Source organism: Dermochelys coriacea, chromosome 9 (genome assembly GCF_009764565.3).
Source record: "Dermochelys coriacea isolate rDerCor1 chromosome 9, rDerCor1.pri.v4, whole genome shotgun sequence".
In the NCBI taxonomy this organism is placed as follows: domain Eukaryota; kingdom Metazoa; phylum Chordata; order Testudines; family Dermochelyidae; genus Dermochelys; species Dermochelys coriacea.
In genome coordinates, this window is record NC_050076.1 from 44,850,360 (window position 1) to 44,874,903 (window position 24,544).

The 24,544-nt window shown below is 38.6% G+C and overlaps 1 protein-coding gene across 3 annotated transcripts in view; it reads left to right on the forward strand.

The window, feature by feature from the left end:
- The window catches only part of LOC119861924 (glypican-5-like), a 652,536-nt gene extending 629,341 nt beyond the window's left edge, over window positions 1–23,195 (forward strand). For 2 of the 3 annotated variants that reach the window (XM_038417710.2, XM_038417711.2), the window contains one exon: window positions 20,849–23,194. In XM_038417710.2, the coding sequence (XP_038273638.1) occupies window positions 20,849–21,051 (203 nt within the window). In that variant the 3' untranslated portion in view covers window positions 21,052–23,194. Of the gene's footprint in view, window positions 1–20,848 lie in introns of all 3 variants that reach the window. The other variant, XM_038417713.2, reaches the window with a different exon arrangement.
- Window positions 23,196–24,544: the final 1,349 nt, after the last annotated feature.

A 24,544-nucleotide genomic window follows, 5' to 3' on the forward strand; every position in this document is an offset into this window, starting at 1 on the left:
AGTGGTGAAGGCAATGTCTGTCCCCTGTTCTGAAGGGTTTTTCAGTTCAGTGGTCCTGTTGGATTCTAACATGCTTCTTCATGTTCAGTGATTAATGTGTTTTTCTAATCTGCACTTAAGCAACATTCTTTCAGGCATTGGCTTTGACACAGTGATTTTTTTTTATCATCTCCATGTTGGATTGCTAGAAAGTACTATACTTGAGGCTACACCTAAAATACCATTTGGAAACCAGCTAATGCAGAGTGCAGCTGCATGCTTAATTTTGAGCTGTATCTTCTAGAGATGCTCTGAATAACGTAATCATTTTGGCCCTCACATTTGAAAACGCTGGCCTTCCATTTCAAATGGGATGTTGTCAATGATTTCTACCTTAGACCAGTGAAGAAACAAAGCTGAATAAAACTAAAATTTGAAACACCCATGCATATTTTATTATGTCTGTTACAGTAATATCCACAGGCCCCAGTCAGATCAGCTGTGTATATAACTTTAAGGGATTTGCTTTCTTATTTTAATATGTCCACGAATGAAGTTTAAGTGAATTTCTGAGCAGCTACCTCTGCCTGGCCCTTGCTTTTATTTATAGCAGATTCTCTTAAAAGAGTAAGAATCAAAACTCTTGCCGATCTTTAGATGGGCAAACTTTTGGTCAGGTTGGCAGCTTTTTGCCAAACCTAGCAATTTACCCTAACTGAAGCACAACGTAATCTCCCTGCCCCCCTACTAAATCATATGCAGTGAGTCAAATTCAGCACTCGGACATACTGGCGTAAATATAAAATAGTTCCAAAGAAGTTATTCCATCCGCACACCAGAGCAGAATTTGACCTAGTGCTTAAATGATACATCGTTTCTGATTCAAAGTAAAAAAGGAGGGTGCTTAGTTATAACAGATGTTCTCCTTTTGAACAAATCTAGGCCCAATTAGAGTGCTCTGGCTTTTTTAATTTGGTTGTTTTTCAGTTAGAGGATTAAAGGGGAAGGCTTCCATATAATTAAGTAGAAGGAAATAGGATATCTTGAGAAGAACAGTAAAGAGAAAACTAGCTAAATAACAGACCTCAGCGGAGGAACAGAAACAATTGTCCATGGCCTTGGGAATGCTGATGACTAATACTCCTGATGCACATTACAAATGTATTGCTATGTACCCAATGTTCAGAAAGTAAAACTACAACAGAAGAGACTCCAAATGGCAGACATTTAATGTGATAGTGACACATAGCACATACACCCACAATCCCAGTTGTCCCATGCTAAGGAATGCTGGAGCTGGGCTGCTCAAATCTCACTCTTTGAAATTTCATTCAAGATAACTGCGGTTTTTAAAGGAATTATTGTTCTGAAATAGTTATGGCAGCTCACGATGACATTCCAAATCAGCCATCACTATACAACTTTTCACCATTATGGACTCTTGCATCACAGTAAATGTTCTCTTTACTAGCTGAGCTGCTGGAATGGGTGCCTGAAAATTAACAAGAACTTGGCCAGCCTTTGAGCTTCCTGCACAGGGACTCCTTAATCAGCACCCATGCCTCTGTACACAATGTCTATGTTTTTGTCATTTGCTTTGCTTCATATACCCTCCATACATCGTACATATTGGATTTTTACACTGTGCAGCAATTCCTCTCACTTGCTAACACCGTGCCATATGTGGCTTTCTTCCATGCAGCTAGCTCTTCTGTAGCAGTAGCTTCCAATGTATATTCCACCTACAAGAGGTTCACACTCAGTTTTTAGAGATTATTACAAATTTAGTCACACAAACTAATCAGATGTTTCATTTTTCGTTTGCCTTTTCAGACTGCAAGTACATGGGACATGCACACACATGCACATACCAGATAGCCAGTTTTTGCCATTTCTCAGATTTAAAATCAGAAGAGTATTCAGGGTTTCAAATGTTCAGTTTTCTAATTAGAAACCCTAAAAAATTTGTGGATGAAACTGAAACCCTCTTCACTACCCAGCTGTAATACTTGACTGTTCCATTATGATTACTCAGTATATGCATATGCTGAGTTATGATTAAGTGGGTCTCCTGTCGGATGCCTGTTGCTTTGTCTGTGTAATCTGGGGCGTGAGTGGGTAGTTATGTGTAATATATCCCCCTCTGTGCTGCTTGTCAGAGAATATGAGTTGTTACAGAGAGGAAGTATTTGCTCTTTATGTCAAGCTGTCATAGCACCCTTTTCAGCTCTGGAGGTTCCCAGTTCAAGCCCCGGTGTGTCAGTCAAGGTGGCTGCTCACACATGTATGTGACAATTTTTCCTGTGGAGGTAAGTAGCCAGACTTTCCCCTGTATGCTGCTGTCAAAAAGCAGGGAATTTCTGGGTGGAATAGAGCTAGGGAGCTCTCACCACCCTCCCTCCCACACCCCAACATAAGGGGGGTGGTCCATACAGAAATGGGTTACGAAGCCCAAATGAAATCTACAGGAGAGTTTACAAAGGAGGAAGTATAGAAGACAGAGAGAGAAAAAGGTGGTCAGAAGGTAGGGAGAGTTGCCTGGTGACCTGGGTGACTGGGTGGTTTCTTGTTGGAAGGGTCCTTCCTTAGCCTAACTGATTTAAACTTCTGAAAAGCTGGGTCGATGGAGAAAGCTCATATTTAGACCAATCCCAATGTTATGAGCTAGTTCGTTCTGTCTCTGTGTTGAATTTATACTGACTCCCATCACCATCATATCTGACCACCTTCCTCATAAAATTAATAGCTAAGGCCCAAGTGGGCTTCATGGAATCTCTGGCACTTCTCCCTTTTCAGGTTCAAAACTCTGCTTGGGGTAGGGCATTTGGTTTTTTTAAGGGTTTATTAATTTCCTCTCTCTCTCTTTTTTGGTAAAGGGTTTAGGTATAGAAGGAGCTGTGACAGTGTTGTGAGTGTCATGGTGGAAAAGTTTTCTCAAAGAGGAAGTTATTGCAGCATTGCCTAGACTTCTGTCTCTACCAGAGGTGTCTTCCTGTTGGAAATGCAAATTGGGGCTACAGAGTTGCTTTTAAAGACACTGGCCTCACCCAGGCACATCCACCTCGTGATATTTGTCTCTGATGGTGGAGCTATACCCTCCCCTCTTGATCTCACTAAGGAACAGGATTCTGGCATGGAGAAATAAGGGTGAGATGGTCTCCCTGTGTGTTCTTGTAGGAACTTAGAGCATTGCCATATCTCAGTTTTATTGCAAATCTCGTGATATTTGATATGTGATGTGTCAGAGTAGAAGACATTTACACTTCCTATCATAGCAAGCTGTCCCATAATAGAGAGTGTTAACATCCTTGTAAACTCTAAAGATTTAGTAATCATATATTACTGAGTCTATAAAATTTGGGATTGTAGAAAGTTTATTGTATTACTTTAGTGCATATTAATTATAATTCAGTTTAGATGCAGATTGGTTCAGCGAAATAAACAGCCCGATTGCATGTTACAATTTTTTTAATTCTTTAATTTAAATTCATAATTAAATGGCAGCAAATTTATGGAGGCTTCTGGTTTTAGTTTTGATGCTAATGGATGGTTGATAATTGTAATGTGCACATTAGTGAATGGTTAGTTTGAAATGAAAGCAAAAATTTGTTATTTTACCTTTTTGCTCTTTTCTAATCCTCACAGTACCTATCTTTGATTCATTGTACTTATTTATATTAAAGTGATGTCTGGCTGTCTCAATCGGGATGAGGGCCACATTGTAGTAGGTGCTGTAAATCCATGTAAATTACAGTCCCTGCCCTAAAAAGTTTAGAATCTGTACTGAAAAGGAAAGGCTGTAGGGTTCAGTGAAAGCAATACAATGTAACAGTAGAGAAATCAGAGTGGTAGTCTGCAAATGTCTTGCTGGTTCCATGATTTTTTGGAAGAGTGGTTCATTTGCCAGTTCACACATCCCAGCAAATGTACCAAGACCAGCAGTGGTTAGAACTGTTCCATTGTGCCCTACACTACCTCTGTCATTCTAGAAAATGATTACCTCCTCTTTGTAACACATCCATCTTTACTAACTTTTGTCTTAGATGTCCCATCTCTTCTCAACTGAAATCTTTTTTTTTCATAAATTGGTATGCAGCTCCTTCATTGTAGGCTGATTCCAATTAAGTGGTGCTCACATACTATCTCTGAATAAATGTTCTTTGAGGTTATAAAATGGAATGATGCCCTTGCTAACACTACTTTGATTCAATTGCTTCAAAAAGAAGAGCACTATTGGGATATAAAGGTTAATTTCACCTATCTCCATTTAAGTTAAACAAGGATTTAATAAAGTTCAACAAATGCTGCTTTTACTACTCCTGAAAGACCAATTCTCCTGTACTCTTTATCAAGCTAGATTCTCTGGAATCTTTTCTAGCAAACTACTATAATATTAGGACAAGATTTTCAAAAAAGCTCAGTGCCCAGCAGTTCCCACTGAGAACAATGGAAGATGTTTGGTGCTTCAGAACTTGTGAAAACCTAGTCAGTTCAGCTAAATGCCTAAATGGGAGCTGAGCTCTTTTGAAAATCTGGCTCTTACATGATTAAACAAGAAGCAAGTGCCAGTTAGAAATAGGTACCAACATTTTTGTGTTTATTAGATTCCGTACATCAGGAAAGTTGATATCTGGCTTTTTAGGAATCACCTCTGGGTGGATCACTGTACAATCCATTTTTAAGCTCAAGAGCAGCTTTCTCTTATACAATTAGCAATTATCTTTAACTGAACTATGAACATAACACTTTCCTGGCTTCCATAGATGTGTAATAAATGTGTAATAATAGTAAAGTCATAAAGACTCAGCTGTTTCATTAAGACCTATTATTTCTCAGTTGCAAAAGCAACAGTTCACATCTCAGAATCTTGCTGTATCTTGACTTTCCATGCTGATTTTTTTTGATCTTCAGGGCTAATCCACAGATAGTTCTTCTGTGTCTTTATCACTCTTAGATAGTGCTGGCCATTTATACTAGTGTTAATAGCTTCCCTCACTCTTTCCTGTCTTAAGCACACCTTTTTTTCCCTTGAGCCTGATTCTCCTTTCACACCAATTTCATATGGTGGACAAAAGTCACTTACATTTGATTTGTGGAGTGTAAAATTTTGATTTGCAAAAAATATGAAGTCTAGTCCTGGGACAGTGGTAGGCCAAATTTGACATAGTTAGTGCAGGTTAAATGCTCTGTACGCCATTCCCAATCCGCTATGCTATATGGTGTAGCCACTATAGTCTGAAAAACTGTACATGGGCCCAGTCTTTCCCATCTCCAAGGAATTTTGCCTTTGACTTCAGTGGCTATAGGGTTGGGCCCAGTTTTTTAAAAATACCATAATTACTGCACAGTAACTTTGGCTCTGAATCCCCTACCCCCACAGATGTTTCAATGTTCCTAAAAATATGGGGTTTAGTATTTAAAAAATTGAAATCTTCTCAGCCCAAAATGAATGACTATCAGAGCTGCATATCTGGAGTCAATACCAGGCCCTTAAAGCACTGGTACAGCAGCTGAATTGGAGGAGCTGGTTACAACCTAAAGTGTCAATGATATGTGTCTTCAGTAGGTCATAACATCATCGAATTTAACAGCATAAATCTATCATGGCAAGATTGAATCCGCACGTTGAGAAGGGTTTGTTAGGCTTTGACATCCAGAGACTGTAAGGTAGCAATCCCTAAGTGCAGATTTACATGATATACATTAATTGTCTTTAAATATCAGGTGAGCAATATGCATTTTTAAAAGTCCCTAAATAGGTATTTACATAATTTGTTTTACGAAATCTATTGATGCATATTTAAATAATAGACCTCAACTGTGCCAAAAGATCTATTGAAGTACATTTTGTCAGCACTCATGAAGTTCTAGCGGATTTTTTCCCCCAATTTAAGCTCTTATGAAAAAGAAAATTGGCAATAATAGATAAATTTCAGAGATGAGACTGAGCATATGTCAAAGCTGCTTTGCACTGACCAAAAAATTCACAAATCAAGTACCATACTTAGTCACTGAACTAACCACTTTGCATATGTACATGTCAGTTTTGCATACACAAACAAGCATTGCTGGTCTCCCATATTTTTAGAGAGCCTGCAAGGATCATCTAGTAGATCAGCAGCTTCTTCAATTCCCTGACCAGGAGACTCCAGCTAGTTTCTCCTTGCCTCCATTGAGGCTCTTGCTTTTCTCCATCCCTCCAGCTTCTTCCTATTTAAAAACAAAAACACTTTACATTCTCAGCCCCAGGGCATCAGCCATTGGTAGGGTGCTGCAGGTAAGGTGAGGTTATGGGGAAGCGCACAGGTTTTATATCACTGAGACCACTTGCACAAATACATGAACACACCTAGAGGCCTGCTGAAAGTTTGACCCATTGGGGTCCTCAGTTTTGATTCTTAATGTGATGTTCATCGATCACAGGAGTTGTCAACATGGGAGTTACAACCCTTAACTCTTCACTAACAGGTCAGAGGGTGGGACCACCCTGCCCTTCCAATATTGCTGGATGGATGGATGGATGGATGGATGGATGGATGGATGGGGAGTCTCAGACAGCTGCTATCTAACCCAGAGTGAGTTTAGGGGGATCCTGCTATGAAAAAGGAGGTCTCAGACAAGTTTAGAACCCATTGATCTAATATCACATGGGCCACAATACCTCAGAACAAGAGGAATGGCCAAATTCAACCCCTAGGGTGCCGAAGTCCCAGAAGTGGAGTTGGGCCATTAGAATGCAGTATCTGCTTTGAATGTGAATTCCCTTCCTCTTGTTTGCTGCACAGCCATGTATTGCCTGCCGGTAATTTTCTTACATGCTAATATATTGCAAATGCACTTCATTTTGTGAGACATTTTATTAGAAAAGTTTACTTTTCATCCTTAGAAGTTTGTCTCCTTTAATCCATTAATTTGATTATTCATCCTGTTGAATGAGAAAAGGGTTCATCAGTTTCACAGTATGCTATTCATACCATAATGTTTCTAAACCTTTTGGTATTTCTTCATGAAACATGTTCTTCTTGCTACCAGTATTCAGTAGTGTGATGGCTCTAACCAACCTCTCCATCAATAACTGTCAGCTATGATAGAACTGATATTCTAGTTGCCAGATAAGCCTATCAGTGTGAAATAGAGGGTATGCATGCTGAATATTGCCAGACTAGAGCATGACAAAAGGGTAATGTAAACTTTCCAGAGTAGAGGAGAAACCAGTCTAATACGATGATGTTTTCTCTTTACTGCTTCTGTTAATATGTCTAAAATGTTTAATTCAGAATAATACCTTGCTATAGTTTCTTTTTATTTCACTTCCCACTGAACGTGAACAGTATCAATATTCAATGAACAAATGTTTCCTATGAATTTATCTATGGACCTGAACTTTCCCTTTACATTATGACAAACCTCCACTGTCATCTAATTTAACAGATGCAATAAAAAACTCAGTTAATGTCTGCTTAAATGTGGTTCTGGTGTGTTTATTCTGTAACTGAACATAAATCGTGACTCCATCATACCAGGACTTAAAGTCTTTTTTTAATATGATGATTTATTTGCAATAAACTCCCCAAAAACAGAAATGCAGGAAACATTTCATTTCCTCATTGCTGTAATGACTAGTGTGGAGGAAACCTGGATTTCGTGAACTGTAGAGCAAGCTGCAAGTATCAGGCTTCTTAAATTTTGGGGGTGAGCTGATGGGAGCAATTGATTGAGGTTTGACTCTTTAGTTGTGAGAGAATTTGATTTACAGTTAGGCATCAGTCCTGCAAAGACTTACATGTGCTTTAAGCATGTGAGTAGTTGCATTTACTTCAGTGACACCATTGAAGTGCTTTAAGATAAGCACAGGGGACCAGATCCTTGCTGTCGGTTGGACTTCCTTACTGCTGGTGCAGTATCGTAATACGGTCTGTTTTTAGCAAGATGGGGCTTCATCTGCCTCAGAATTTGCCAAGCTTAATTAAAAATGGCATTTATAATTGCAGCTTTGTAAATGCTATTAACTGTTTATAAATGGGCTGAAACCATTCTTACTATGTAAACTTTTGATTGAAGTACGTGCAGTTTCCCTTTAAGCAAATGATTACCCTCAATACAAGCTCTTTTTAGTCTGAAGAAAATGAGGAGTGTGTGGGGGAGAGGAATAAGATACTTGAAATGGTTTCTCATTCCCCCATCCAAAATAAGTTTATCGTTTCCCTGTATTCAATTTAATTAAGTCTTTGGTTTGACCTTTGCATTGAGCAATAAAAGTTAACTGGGAAAGATGGGGGTAGAATGAGAACACAAACAAAGCACACCCCATGTCAGCCAATTGAGAGTAGTTTCTTTAACCAAAATGAATGAGATCATTAGGATGAATGCAACAGCCAAAGCATTTTCAATTATTACTAATATTTTTCTTCCTTGAGTCTGTTTATGTTTTTTTTTAATTACAGCTTTTAGCTGTTGCATGACATTTAGCAGATGCCTTCAGTGCTTGGTGCTGTGATTGCGTCCACCCCTTAGACTGGCAGGAATACCTAACCTTTGAAGTTGGGAGCACGCATTTGTCTTTAGCCATAAAGGCAAATCCGGCATTCCTTGCATCCCCCAACTCCAATTAACTTTAATGGGAGTCTTGAGCGTGCAAAGCATGCAAGATCAGTCACTCTTTGGCTTTTGTAGGTTACTAGTGAAGTATGTACAGAATTTCTAGGCATAATTAATTAAGGGTACCATACAGTGAGCTGTCACAGAGCTTTTTAATGGCTTCTTTCATTAGAAGAAAAGTTACAACAAAAGATAAGCAGATATACCAGGAACATCATGTTTTACAAATACTTCCATATTATGTACCAGAATATAATGTCAGCTGGGCTTCATACACTTGGGGTACCAGGCAAGCTAATTAAGCCTAAACATGAAACCATGATAAATGCGTCTCTGCTACTGTAATAAAAACAGATGTTTCAAAGAAATGTAAAACATGCTTGGCATGTTTTGAACACATGCTTTCAGCTTGTCTGCATTCAAATAAGTCCTATATTAATACACACAACATTGTGAAACCTTTTGTTGTGGATGACTGACGGATTACGGAACTACCACTGATGAACCCAGGTTGGATGTTTTAGACGATTTCTTCCCAAGGAAAGGAATGAAGATTGGCCCTGTCTTGAGATTTTTATCGTTGTGGAGGCTGAAGCAGTTATCTCTGTGGGTTTACTTTTTAGCTCTTGGAACTAATAGAATTTTATTGTGCCTCATGAAAATCATGCCTGGCTTACTGTAGCAGCTGTATATCAAAAGCAAAACAAATATAGGAACAGACTTCCTTACTACTGTATGGCTCATTCAATGGGACACTGAATATGTTGCTTGCACATAAGTTTAAATAAAGTACTGATTGCCGGGAGTGGTGGAAGGAGGCTGCCATTACAGTTTAAGTATGACTTCTGTGTGCCAGACATCTCAACTTCTCCTGCAGTTATCCCACACTCTCACCTTTCTCTCACACATTTTATTTTTATTACAGTAGTGCCTAGAAGCTCCTGCAAACTTTGGAGCCCCGAGATTCTAGGCACAGTCCCTGCCCTGAAGAGCTTACATTCAAAGTTCACAAAGGGTGGGAAAAAGGAAGAAATATTGTCTCCATTGTACATAGAATAAGTGATTTGCCCACAGGCACACAGAAAGTCTGTTGAAGAATAAGGTTTTAAATCCAGGTATTCTGAGCCCCCATCCAATCCTGTACTTACAAGTTCATCCTTCTTCCCATCTAGTTTTTCTAGAATTTGTCCCACACCTGAGGTCCCAGATGGAATAGATTCATAAATTCCAAGGCCAAAAGGAACCACTGTGATCATCTAGTCTGACCTCCTGTACAACACATGGCATAGAACTTCCCACAAATAATTCCTAGATCAGATCTTTTAGAAAAACATCCAATCTTGATTTAAAAATTGTCAGTGATGGAAAATCTGCCTTTTGTTGAATGACTTTTGTTAAATGAATGACTTTTGTTAAATTGTTCCAATGGTTAATACCCCTCTGTTAAAAATTTATACCTTATTTCCAGTCTGGATTTGCTTAGCTTCAGCTTCCAGCTATTAGATCATGTTATGCCTCTCTCTGCTGGATTAAAGAGCCCCTTATCTACTATCTTTTCCCCATGTGGATACTTATAGACTGATCGAGTCATCCCTTAACTTTCTCTTTGTTAAGCTAAATAGATTGAGTTCCTTGAGTCTATTGCTCTAAGGCATGTTTTCTAATCTTTCATGATTCTCCTGGCTCTTCTCTGAACCCTCTCCAGTTTATCAGCATCCTTCTTGAATTGTGGGCGTCAGAACTGGTCATGGTATTCCAGCGGTGGTCGCACCAGTGCCAACTATAGAGGTCAGCTAGCCCTTACAATGTTGTCTCCCAAGATATCTTCCTCTCCCTGTCCTAAACCCATTGAGATAACTATTTAAATGAGTAAACTGAGGCAAATCAGCTGTCATCAATACAGTTCTGGGTAGTCATGGACTTCACACATCAAAGTTTCCAGAATGGAAAGGAAGGTATCCTTAGAAACTTGTTTTCATTTGTGCATCTACTATGTATTGTATTAACTCCAGAGAACTTCCTTAGCATTTCTATAGCTCCTCATTCAGTACTACCTCAAGCCACAATCCTACAAGGAGCTTTGTGTGGAAACAGCCTATCAGGTACACATATAAAGAATTTGATAGACTAAGAAGATTACATAAATTCAGAGACCAAAAAGGTATTACTATTTATCTAATTCAGAGGTCATTTTGGCTCCAAAGCTTGTGTACTAAACTTACTTCTTACTGCTTCAATAAACATCACATTATCTACCACGTCCTTTTTTTTCTGCAGAAAAACCTACACTCAAAAATGCAACGTTTTTGGAATTGCAAATTATGAATTCTCCAATCTTGATGGGAGGGTCTTTTTGACAGTTGGAGAGTTCTCAAATTCCCCTCTAAGAAGGATAATCTTTCATTTCTCCTATTTGCCTGCCGCAGCTACATTTGAAAATAATTAGTATTGGTCATGATGTCAGGATAATACATCATTTGGAGATTGTTGGTGCTGTTGAATAATTATACATTTTAGGGATATTACATTGTTTTGAGATTTCAGGGCTCCTTCCTTGGGATATGTAAAAGTAATTTCAGCTTGTGCTCCCGAAGGTGATAAAAAGCTAATAATAATACTGCAGCACCTACTGTAATTTAAGAGCCTGTTCCAGCAGGTTGCACCTTGCTTTAATTTTCTCACTAAGCTACAAGTAAAACTCACCAAGTGACTGAGCACCAATGTCAAGAATCACTGCATGTACTGATACCTCACTTGAAAATATGTTATAACTCTCATTCCCAACATGATAATTCACTCATGACCAAGGCACAAATTGCCCAATATATACACTGACACCTTTTGTCTTTTCAAAGTACAGTGCTTGCAGGAAAGCCTGGGGAGACCCTGTCAGGTTTGACTTTGTGCAATTCATGGGGGAGGGAGGAGAACCAAACCCAGGAAAGGTCATAGATTTCAGTACAGTGAAAGTTCTCCCCAAAAGCTCACATTCCTTAAGGTGTTTGGGAACTGGCTCAAGTTCCGTATTTCATTTTGTCCTAGCCTAGAGGTGTATTGGTAGTAGCTGGTCCCTCCAGCTCTCTCCACAACACTCTAAGCCCATATAATTATGAGTAGACTGGTAAATATCTCTGCATTTGGTTTTATTCAAAACCAACTCTGTGACTCTCTTCAAAGCAAACCCCACAGGGGTTGTATGTTCATCTAGCATAATGATTCCGAGCCTCCTATGTGCACACGCTCCACAGCTGTCAGCTGATCACATGCAGGCTGCATGAGGAATAGTACTCATGAGCCCATGGCTCACTTCCCATTACACAAACATCACTGTTTTACCTTTTGCACTAAAGTAGAAATGGTTGCCTAGCAGTAATATTCTCCTCAGAGTGCAGCCACCAGATGGTGACACTAAGAAGAGATGGACTTGTCAATATCCAGTTCAAATGGTCATATGAAGCTTATCCAAGTGCCCCATACTTTGAGAAGATCACCTTTCTTACCTCTTCTCTTTGCTCCCCTTCTTCATTGACAACAGCACCACTGGTAGTCAAAGGAGACTTGGCAGTCTCTCCTTTGCCTCAGTGAAAGCATTATTTTGTCAGGAATTGAGGGAGGCAAGTACAGCAGTTTCTGTGAGGGGAGGCACCACAGCACACTAATTTTTTGGTAACGTCAGAGAAAGGTTCGAGCTCAGCTCACTCCGACAGAAGAGCAAAAATTAATCATTCTCATTTGAATTAAATTTGCTTGCCCATCCCTCAGAGCGTCAATAAAAAACCCGAACACACACTTAAGCAGGACTTCCTGGTTGTGTTCAATAGAGGGCAGTAGTATTTGTACACACTAGTAAAGAATGTGATGATCTTTAATTGGCCACGTCAGACCAGGACCAGGGCAACACACTGCAGAACAATTACATGAAAGCTATGGGGACACAATACCAGGCCTCACATGTTCAACTTCCCCTAACGTGCTGGCTAGCCTCTCCAAAGGAATGTATTTATTGGTGTGAGTATTTATGAGACTCTCAGTCCCAGCTGAGAGGCAGTTACATTACTGTATAGCAATCTGTGGTTAGATCTTTGAGATGAAGATAACACTAAATGCTCTAAACATCAATGTCAAGTAATTTTCATTAAGTGTTTTCTTTGTGTTGTCAAGAGGCAACTTTAACAGCAGCTAACAAGGATGCAAGATCAGTTAAACAGTGGCCCAGATCCTCTGGTCTAGATGAACTGTACTCAGTGCAAAATGGGGGGAATCTTAGCAGATTTTGAGCCATCTTTACTGATTTAGGGACAGGTCTAGTCCTCAGCAGGAGTCAGAGCAGCCTCAAGGCTGCTCTAATTGACATTCAATTGCCCCGACCCCAAACAGCTGTTCCAGCAGCTGGGGGTCACTGGGATGTATGGATGTTCCAGCCATACCCTTTACACAGGGGATCAAGATGAGAGGACGGCATACAAGTCACTACAGTGGCTATATGCCACCACATATTAACATCACAAGCAGAGGGAATCCTCCACTGCCCATTTAAACTGGCTTTATGGCTGCTTTGTGTCTCATGAGAGCAGAGCAGGTCCAGGATGTGGCCCATCTCAGCTGTGTGTTACTGTTTTACCATAATAAACCGTAAACGTATTGACTCAGTTTTGAATTATATTTTCCACACTTTAAACTTTCTTAACAACCCCAGTGAATTTGAATGTACCACCTTTACTTGCTGTAGGCAGCAGCTAAGACCTAAGAATGAGGTTTAGGTTCTGTTGTTAGAATGGTCAGTTTCTAAAAGAAAAGCAGGCCAGAGACTCTTCAAGATCTACCTCAAATACATTCAGAGAAACAACTAGCAAGAGCATCCGCAATAGTGTTATCTGGTGACTTCCCATAATGTTACATCCTCTGCTTTCATAAGAAAAAAAATCTTATCAAGTTCACTGATGATTAGTACTAACAAAGACCTGAATTTATTCTCTGCCAAATATTTCATAACTTAATGTTTCAATATTCATAACAAATCAACGTTTCAGTCTCTCGGGTAGTTTTACAACACAGCCAGCATCATAAATATAATTGTCCCTGTCTTAGGGTTTCTCTGAGGATCTGGCAACAAATTACTAGGTTTGATCATAAACAGTGTTAGAAAATTGGCATCTGATCTGGAAATAGAGCTTTGCAATTAATCAGAATCACCCAACTGCAACTTGAGCAAAGGCCTATGGGTACAGCTGAACATTCCTCCACTATTCATCTCTATCTTGGTTAGTGTCATTAGGCTTTGACAGTGCCAAGTTATCACTGATCATCCAGAATCTGTATGCACACCACTCTGTTTCCTGGCAAAGAGGTGAGGCTTTAACATTCCTGTTGTAATATCTGGACGTGTTATAGCTGCAAGCTTTTCTTGAGCTCTAGTTCTCCTGATGAATTATCTTTAACTGCTGATTTATGAAAGACAAAATCAAACATAACCAATAACTCAGTAATAGTTGAGCACTGTCACCTGTTAGTGTATTTATGTTCTCCAGCATGAAACAGTAGCGGTCTACTCCACTGCGCTTAGCTTTTTACAAACAGGTGTTTAACAATCTGTTCTCTTTTTCTGTTGGCCACTGGGTTGCACATAGTGCAGGGTAAGTGTTATGTGAAGGAAAACATAGCTGTGTGCTAATTGTTGAAATTCTTGTGACAAATCATGAACTTTTCTTTTTGTACCTACCCAAGGAAATCATAGGGCTTGTCTTCACTGCAGAGATCATTTGATCACACAAAAACCCTTAATTGGAGTCCTTGTGGCACCTTAGAGACTAACAAATTTGTTTGGGCATAAGCTTTCGTGGGCTAGTGGGTTCTAGCCCATGAATGCCTGTGTCCAAATAAATGTGTTAGTTTCTAAGATGCCACAAGGACTCCTCATTATTTTTGCTGATACAGACTAACACAGCTACCACTCTGTAACCTTAATTGGAGTGTGGGGGTATAAGCTAAAGCTCACTTGAGCACAACTGGTTGGCTGCTAACATGAGTACTCTGCAGTGGAGATGCACGCTGTGTCCTTTTAGTGCCACTAGTCCTCCAATGCCTTCCCACAATTCCACTCATATGTCCGGAAAGGACAGACAAGTTCTCCCACAAGTCACTGGGAAAGAAATCCTAGAGTAGCTCAACTTACTGCAGTGCAAATAATCTTGGGGTGGGCCCCCAGAAGTCTTAGTGCTTCTCACAAGTGAGTGCGGTGTCAGTGTGAACACAGCAGCTCAAGTGTCATTTCACAGTGTGACTGCTCTCACTCTAGTGAGGCTAATTGAGAGGAGTAACTTCAGTGTAGATAACTTGAGTAAGTTCTGCATTGAAGACATAGCCGTACGTTCTGGGTATGTGTCTTCCTTGCGAATGCTCTTTCAAATCTGTTATACCCAATAGTTCAATCAGATATAGGGATGACAGATTTTGGAAAGGCTATCTTTCTTACAGGCACATTTAGGAACATGAATGTACATCCATCTATTGTTTATTATTTTATTTTAAACTTTTGAATGAAGTCTTTATTTGGATTGTATGTAACAACTGGTTATGTTTCAAAGTAGGTATTTAACATCCTTGGTACTATGTCAGTTGTCAACCTTAAACCATGAGAGAATTCTCTGATTAAAGTATAGTGTGATTGGATACAATGTTTGGAGGGGAAGGGGGACAAGGTGACACCAAATATCTCTGGAAACTGCTACAGTTTATAAAGGAATTATTAGATTTTATTTGGAATTCTTCAGATGCAAGTATATGTAGAAGACATAAATTGAAAAAATTACATAATGCTTCCCTTCAATAAAATGAATTCAGTGAACTTTGGCAAAAAGGCAAAGAATCTGTAAACAGCTAACATGGATTGAGCTTTTATATATTATTCTGATACATTTGGCCTTGTATTATCAATAAACATTTGAAAAAGTAGAAATAAATATACTTGCATACATTAAATGTTTATGATGTGCAAGGCAGCTGAGCTGGCTGAATGCTGGGAAATTGTTCACAAATATTTTCACAATATCAGAATTGGAATTTGATCTGACCATGCTCATAAACTTTCTTCCACCTTTCCATCAATTCTTGTGGAATCATTTATTGTTTGTACAAATGTTTGGGGAGGAGCTCTTCTTTGTGTAAACACAGGAATGCATGCCCACCCACGCCTCCATTCCTCTAAAAAGTGTGTACAAATAAACGTATATTCCCTAGAATCCTATATTCACATTCAAACACTCAATCAAAGTGTAAGGTGATCACCCAGCAACACTTTGTGTATTGACATGGTATGTTTGGGAGGAAGAAAGTAACAGTGTTTTACATCTCATGGCTTTTTCCAACAAAATTAATAAATACAACTTTAAATTAGAGGGAAGACAGACACTCAGAGTCTCAAAAAGAAAAGGAGTACTTGTGGCACCTTAGAGACTAACAAATTTATTAGAGCATAAGCTTTCGTGAGCTATGAAAGCTTATGCTCTAATAAATTTGTTAGTCTCTAAGGTGCCACAAGTACTCCTTTTCTTTTTGCGAATACAGACTAACACGGCTGCTACTCTGAAACCTGTCATTATGCAAGACTCAGAGTCTCGCCACTCTTGGCTTTTGGCCCTCTTTCACCCCAAGTCCATTTCACAAACATCCAACCCTGGCTTGCTTAGTTCCTGGTCCTATGACTGTACAATCTTCCTCTGCAATAAATTAATTCTTCCTCCAGTTCTTCCATCTTCCTAGCCACACAGCACTACTTTCCAACCCTCAGATCTCACACCACCTATTTCTCGCCATGTAACATCTTGCTGACATCAAAGTGATTGCCAAAGTTCAACCATGATCTCCCATCTCCTCCTCTTCCGCTTCTATCACTTGTCACCTCCTCTGCCATATAACCACCACCACCAAGTTTTCTCACTTGTCTCATTTCCAGCTTCTCCCTTTTCCTTGTTCCTTAAATGTATTCATTCTCTTTTGGCTGTGACACTGAAACTATTCTTGCCAACATCTCCAATGACATTTTCCTAGCCATGTTTCGCAGCCACTACTCCATTCTCGTCCTCCTTGATTTGTCTGCTGTGCTTCATACTTAATACCCTCATTCTGGAAATCTTGTTCTCAACTGTTCTTTTTTGTTCCTTCATTGTCTCTCTTGGTGGGTCTTCCCCTGAATGACTACTCATCATGGACAGCACACAAATAATCCATGGGCTCAACTTTGTTCATAAAATAATACTATTTGAGTGACAAATTAGTAAAAAAATCATGATGTGTTCAGATAACTTACCAACAGAAAAAGTGGCATATCTGACTAACAAATCGGATTATTCACAACAAATAATTCTAAAAGAAAGTAAAACACTGAAATTCACCTTGCTATACTAGTGCCTCTGTAAAAGCATTTAGTCCTCTGAAGATCACCTCATGACAGCTGGAACTACTCAAATCCTCCCGTTCATGTTCAGTCACTTTTTAAAACTTTAAAATTTTGCCTAAGACAACTTTAATTCAGCATTATTTGTATTGTGGTTGCACCTGGAGCCCCAGTCATGGACTAGGACCACATAGTCCTAGATGCTATACAAACACAGAACACAAAGATGCTCCTGCTCCAAAGAGATTACAAACTACATTTCCTAATGCTGCACTTCACAGGTATTCCCTATATTAAATACAGTGAAGTTACTAAAAATATATCATTAATTAATTAACTGAACTATAATAAATAAAACATAACATCAAGATCCAGTGTTGCCAATTCTCTCAATTTTATCACAAGTCTCATGTTATTTGGAGTCTTCTTAAAGACCGAGCTCCTGGAGCCATGTGATTACACAAGACTCTCAGCTTTCAATTTTTTAAAAGTCATGGTTGTGGAGAAAAGCTTTAAAGCATGCACCCTAAAGTCTCAAAAAAACAGAAGAATAATGTAAAAAGAATCCAAAGTTTATTTTTAAAATAAATATTATGACTTTTTGGGGCTTGACTCTTGGTTTTTGAAGGTTTGGGGTTGGCAGTTGTAGGATGGGATTTTTTTTAGCCAGTGGTAACACTGACACATGTTTAAGTACAACCACTATTCTTTCCTATGGGAATGTCAATGCGAAACTGAACATAAGCAGACCCAATTCTGATGAGATGAGAGACATGAGTAAGCAAACACCAAAACCAAAACACATGAGTAAGCAATGGAAACGCTCATCAAAGTGCAATAAAATGTTAAATACTTATAAGAGTTAAGTTTGTAGAATAAAAAGTAAATACATGTTTGAAAAAGAATTTAAACCACGGTAGGTCCTTTTTAAAACGGTGCATCTTAAAATATCAGTTATGCACAGTTAAACCACAAATTAGAAATGCATCAGAGAATACCCTTTACTATAAAGGCAGAGAGAGAGGATTAAAATGTTAGTCCTTCTCCTGGAAATGTTAAAGGGAGAATTTTCTAATGTATTATTTAGTGCTTGTTATGTAGTGCATTAAGCAGTCACTGCTGAGACAAAAGCTTTTAAAAACCAACAGCCTCCCTGATAGCATTAAATCTTACCTTAGGTTTTTGGTTAAGTCAATATAAAAAAAAATAAATGAATTAATACAGTTCAGCCTGCCTGATTTATAGAGGCCAATCAAGTTACAATGCTGGGCATGGCCAAGTGAAAGAGGGGGATAGATTTACCTGAGTGAGGTGTTAATTTAATCAGCTGGCCCAAGAGAGCTGAAGTCAGCAGGCTGGGATGATATAAACCGCAGCAGAGAAACAGAAGTAGAGCTGCCTTTACCACAGTTGAAAAGAAGAATGACAGTAATGGAAGGGGAAGCTAAGCACTGTCAGAACACACCTATTTCAGTGATTTATTCTTAATTTACTTTAATGACCCTTTGAAGGTTGTCTGTTTTTCCTTGTGATCTTAGAATACTGATATTTTTTAAATGTTTACCACACGTTTTCCCCCTCCTTCTATGAGCTCTACCATAAAATTATTATTGAAGAGAAACTATAGCTATGTGCTCCGTAGTGGAACTGTGAGAGCAGCTGGAGGGGCTAATGTGTTTCCATTGTGTATCTGCCAACATCCCTTCCCTGCATTCAATCTTGTTTCAGTTCTAGAAAGTATTAGTTCCTCCCAGATTAATGTTGATATTTTGAGACATATGAAGGAATGCCTTGAATGTATTTTACAGTTTAGATTGGTGAAAGAACAATGCATATTTTCTAATACAATAGCTCGTTTTTATTATGAAGTGAGTTTATTGATGGTTGTTGAAAACTACTGACTTGCAGACAACGATCTCAGTTTGCATTTACATTTCTAGAATCCATTCCATGAATTTGCTCCTATAATTCGGAGTTACCTTAAAATTGGGCTGTTGCTTAATCCATATTACAGATCTATGCATTTGCTCCCTGTGCCAATACACATTGCATTCATTGTTTTCACAAAGTATGGACATGAACAATGGCTGCTAATTAATAAGCTCTTTTGGGTTTTGCTAGACACTTGGGTATTTTCAAATGAATTGCACTCGATATTGGATAAAATGGTAATTTTTCTAACAGTGCTAATAAAAAAAACTCAAGGACAGCAGGATTTCAGTACTACACACAAGTAGATGTCTTTATTTACTTGGACTTTCCAAAACTACCATCATTAGTCATCTCATTGTTTTAAAAGTCAACATTTTGTATAGGAATCCACTAAGGAAATAATTTTTAACAAGTTCCATACAAGAAGAAAATGGTTTCATATTGACTTCATTTGCACTTATCCTTAGAGATGTTGGGTCATATTATTGGTTTCCACCAGCCTCCATTGATGAATTGGATGTACTATGCTCAGGCTCCACTTGTGCATGCTTCAAAACTGAACATGCACACATGCACACGTGTTAATGTGCACCCATTACAAATTAAGACTGGCACATCATCTAATACTTATTAATCCAAGTACACCCATCTCCACACAGAGAGACCAGGCATCAAACGTACTCCAAAGCATGTTTGAATAATCCTAATGGAAACAAATAGGACAGCATGCAAGCGGCACAGTAGAACTAATAAGAATGAAATATCAAAAAACATGCCCTAAGGCAAGATCTGCAGGAAGAAACAGAGCCACAGACTCTCGCAGAGTAACTTCAGGAATGAAAAGGAATTAATGGGTTTGGGTCCTAATAGGAAATGTGTATGGGGGAAAATAACATTGCTAAATTGTTAATATTTCATCCTTTAAAAAAACAAACTGATTAATGGCCAGGAAATGCAGTTAAATGAGAACTGACCCTGCTAAACAAGCTATTTGCTTCAATAGGGGAATATTTGTAGATTTATCTGATTGGTTTGAGGGGAAAAGATATTTCAAGTTTACCTTCTGACTATTTTTTCTCATTGAGCCTAATTATGCCCTAATAATGGGAGGCAAAGGGACATCTCTTTATTACCTGTGTCATCTACCCATTCATTGGGGAGATGCATCAGGGAGAAAGCAGCTTATGTCAGGCTGCTACATCCCATCCACTTCATATGGGCAGAAAGGTTGGGGAATAGTAGAGCCTTGGCTCCACCTAATACCACATTGGTCAGCACAGCTATATTAGTGTGTCAAAGGACACACATTGCATTAGGTAAAGGGATGGTGCTGGGTACATTCCCAGGCCCCAGAGAGGAAGGGGAAACCAGGAAGCAGACTGTGAGTGAGTCAGTCTGCTCCCAGGGCAGCCCACCAACACAGTGCCCCATACAAAACCAGACCTGACCCCTAACATTATGATTTAAAGCATGATTAACTTACATACTGCCATCAATTGCTAATGCAATACCACAGGAGAAAAACATCATTGGGCTATGGCCAGATCCTATTGCACTTGACATTGTGAAGTTGGATGAGGGCACTAGAAGGAAACAAAGTTTTGGAACCTTCCACTAGAAGGTACTATACATTAGAGCTAGTTGTGAAGTGTTTTGTGGCAACAGTCTCGGTTTCAATTATCTTCCACTGAAACACAATTGTGTTGGAAGTGTGCCTCGTTTCCTGCCAGCGAGCTCAGGCTCTTGGGGCTTCCAGGCTCCTTGCTGTGCAAAGAGCTCTGCTATATGTACTTTTAGTCTTATTCCCCACATGCTCAGATGACAGCACCTGTGATACAAGTTAGAGTGCTTACTTCAGAAGGTATTCTAGTAATAGACATTGTACTAAGCTTCCCCTTAAAATGATCAATTGACATCATGGTCTCTTTTCTTTTTTTTTTCTGTCAGATGTACTCAAAGAAAAGAAGGCCTATTCAGAAGATAGGAATGAACCAAAACCAACTGTGAAAAAGATTGACACCACGGCCACCACAACCACAACCAAGTCATCTTCTAAACACGATCTAGCCGGAAATGTGGGCAATCTAGCCTCAAGTTCCTCACTTTTCATTGTAACGGCTCTAGCGATTTTGTGGCACTGTCTGTCATAGCTGCGTTGTATTGCAACAACTGTCCAAGAATTTCTGTCCATTGTCATTTATACCGACAGCCTTACCCAATGGAAAACAAAATTAAATGGCTCTCTAATATTATATGGTATGTTGGAATGAATGCTAAAAAAAAAAAAGGCTGAGATTGGCTGATTGTGATTTTCAGCACTTACACTGTGTCTGAAGAAGGTCCTTGATAATATCGTATCAACTCAAGATATAAAGGGAATGACGACAGGGGATCTGAGTAGTTTAAGTTATTGGGGTAGAAATAATTAACACTAAAATTGTAAATTACTGTGTTGGCATTTTTCCCATTTTACTCACTAGGTAATCTCACTGGTTGTTTCTGTTTGTTAAATTCTTGCGATAAGTTCAAATGAACGATCATTCTTCTGGTGCAAGTTAATACATATGGTATTTCTCTAGTGAACAGCTAATAACCTACGTCTACAGTGGTGAACCATGTCAAGTGAAGTACTCTCTACTAGTTTCATAAAGTTCCTTAGTGGCCAAGAAGATAAGAGCATGTTTGACCCTTTTGTTTTCGCTCTTACTGTTTAGATTTTAGGACACAATATAAAAAAGCATATGGTATGTCTGTAATGTATCAGTATAGTTGCCTTTACCATTTAAAATTTTTTTTAGAAACACTTAACATTTCCCTGCTGCACAAAACTTCATTACCATATGCTCAAAGCTTACTGGATGAATGTCTGACAAAGGGAACCATAAGTAAACACTATAACGTTTTAATCAGCTGAATGCAGTTATATATGAAAAAAGCTAATTTAGTTCAAACATATTTTACCTGTTTCCTGTTGGAGAGGACCTTGTTTCCATCTAGCTGTCAGAGATATAAAGTGTTTGGATTCCTCTTACCCAAAAAGTGGTCTCCATGAATTATAGACCTCTATAGTAAAATATGCTTCATAAACCGTGTATTATTTAATTATGTTTACTATTTTAAATTGTGCTATCACAGTAGAAGTAAATGTAAAACAATCTGAAATCTAGAACAACATTCTCAGTCATTTCTCACTTTGATTTTCTATACTAGACAGTGTCAAAATCTTCATTTTATTCTGATGAGAGTTTTTGATTTAAATCAAGGAAACACTGATGTGTTTTAAAACTATGATGGAAAGGTACTATGATGTAATTAGATGCATTGAGAACTAATATGTGTATTTTCTGACAACTGTATTTATAGTGCCATTGAAAATATAAACATATGATACAGTATGAGTACAGTGATTACTGGTAAATATATGAAGTATTGGGATTGTTATCACATTTACTTAATTTCATAACCATTTCCACCTTTTAATGGCCATTTTCATGCTGCAGGCTATGATGACAATTATGATGTACTGTTTTATAAGATTTAATGTAAAGACATTTGCCTTTAATTTTTTTTTGGGGGGGCGGGTAAAACATCTCCTTCAGCACTTAGATTTATACAAGCACTGACATTGATTCAAGAGACAAACCGTATATCATACCAACCAAGTTCTGGGTGTGATAGTATAGAATAGGAGGGCAAGATGTCATTATACTTGTGTGTATTCATGTGGTATTAGCAAAAATTACTAATTAGCTACATGTTTGCATAGGAGGGATTTGATATTTTTGCATTTGGTCTTTAAAATATGTAAGTGCGTAACTGTATAAGCAAAAGCAGAGGTAGGCAACCTCTGGCACGCATGCCAAAGGTGGCACATGAGCTGATTTTCAGCAGCACTCACACTGCCGGGGTCCTGGCCACTGGTCTGGGGGGTCTGCATTTTAATTTAATTTTAAATGAAGCTTCTTAAACATTTTTAAAACCTTATTTACTTTACATACAACAATAGTTTAGTTATATATTATAGACTTATAGAAGGAGAGCTTCTAAAAACGTCAAAATGTATTACTGGCATGCAAAACCTTAAATTAGAGCGAATAAATGAAGACTCTGCCCACCACTTCTGAAAGGTTGCTGACCCCTGAGCAAAAGCATACACATATAGAAACTGAAAGTGGTCAACACAAGCAGAATAGAAAAGGAGTACTTGTGGCACCTTAGAGACTAACAAATTTATTAGAGCATAAGCTTTCGTGAGCTACAGCTCACTTCATCGGATGCAAGCTTATGCTCTAATAAATTTGTTAGTCTCTAAGGTGCCACAAGTACTCCTTTTCTTTTTGCGAATACAGACTAACACGGCTGCTACTCTGAAACAAGCAGAATAGCATTCCAGTTTTTTTAATGCTGGAAAAACAATCTGGCACCACCAAGACAAAAAGAAGCAAGATGCTTAGAGCATTATCATGAAACATTTAGTGTTAGAATTCTGACTTTTCAACATGTTAATGAGTTAATACCATTAAGTAGTGAGTTCACATTGTATTAATGAGAATGAATCTTGCAAACAGTATGAAAGTTGCTGTAATACAATTTTTCAGAGTTCACTGATACAATAAGTGAACAGCACCAGCCTATCCAGGCATACAGTAAAATTGCCATTTATGCACATTTTTACAGCCCTTGAGTGCTTTTAGAAAAGTGTACATTCACAGGGGCAGTTATGCAAGTTGTTCCTTTTGTACCTGGAAGTGATTTTCTAATTCTTTACAGTTTCACAGGACTAGATAGGATACCTGCCTTTACACAGCTGTATCCATGATTAGGCACCTAAATATGAGCAATGGGTACCCAAATGCTGATTTAGACACCTAGGGTGAGATCCTCAGCTGATGTAAATCAGCAAAGCTCCACTGAAGTCATTCACAGATGTACACCAGAAGAGGATCCGGCTGTTAAGTCGGTATTTTCATAGTTCGGAACCTAAAATCAACAGTTAGGTGAGTATATCAGCACTTGAATATCTCAAATATGTATTTAGATGCCAAAATATGGATCTGAGTGTCTGTGTTTTGAAATTGGCTCTCCCAAATTCCAGATGTGCAACTTCTAGTTTGTGAGAGTTTGAACATCCACAGCATACCGGAATCTGCTTTTTGAGAATTGTGCTGTAAGAATCATTGTGCTACTGGATCAGACCACAGCGATCCACCTAGCCTAGTATCATATAACCAAGAGTGGCCAGTACCAGGGCATCAGAGGAAGGTGCAAGACACCTGCAGTAGGCAGTTATGAAATAACCTGACCAAAGAGAAATTTTCTTCCTAACCCCCATTAGCTAGAGGTTGGTATAAACCGTGAATCATGAAGATAAAATAATACTGCACAAACTGTAGGGAGAGAGATTCATCAACTCACTTCATTAGATTCAACCCATATTTTAATAAATACAGATGGGTACAGGGGAGGAAAGGGAGAAAAAGATACTATGGAGAGCTCAACATCAATACTTTTCACATTAACATAACTAGAAAATCTCCTACTGCATTTAACACTTTAAAGAGAGTAAAGGTCAAACTAGCATGTAACATGTTCATAGTGTACATCAGAAATATGCTGCAGCTCTAAAGACATAATGGGATATTG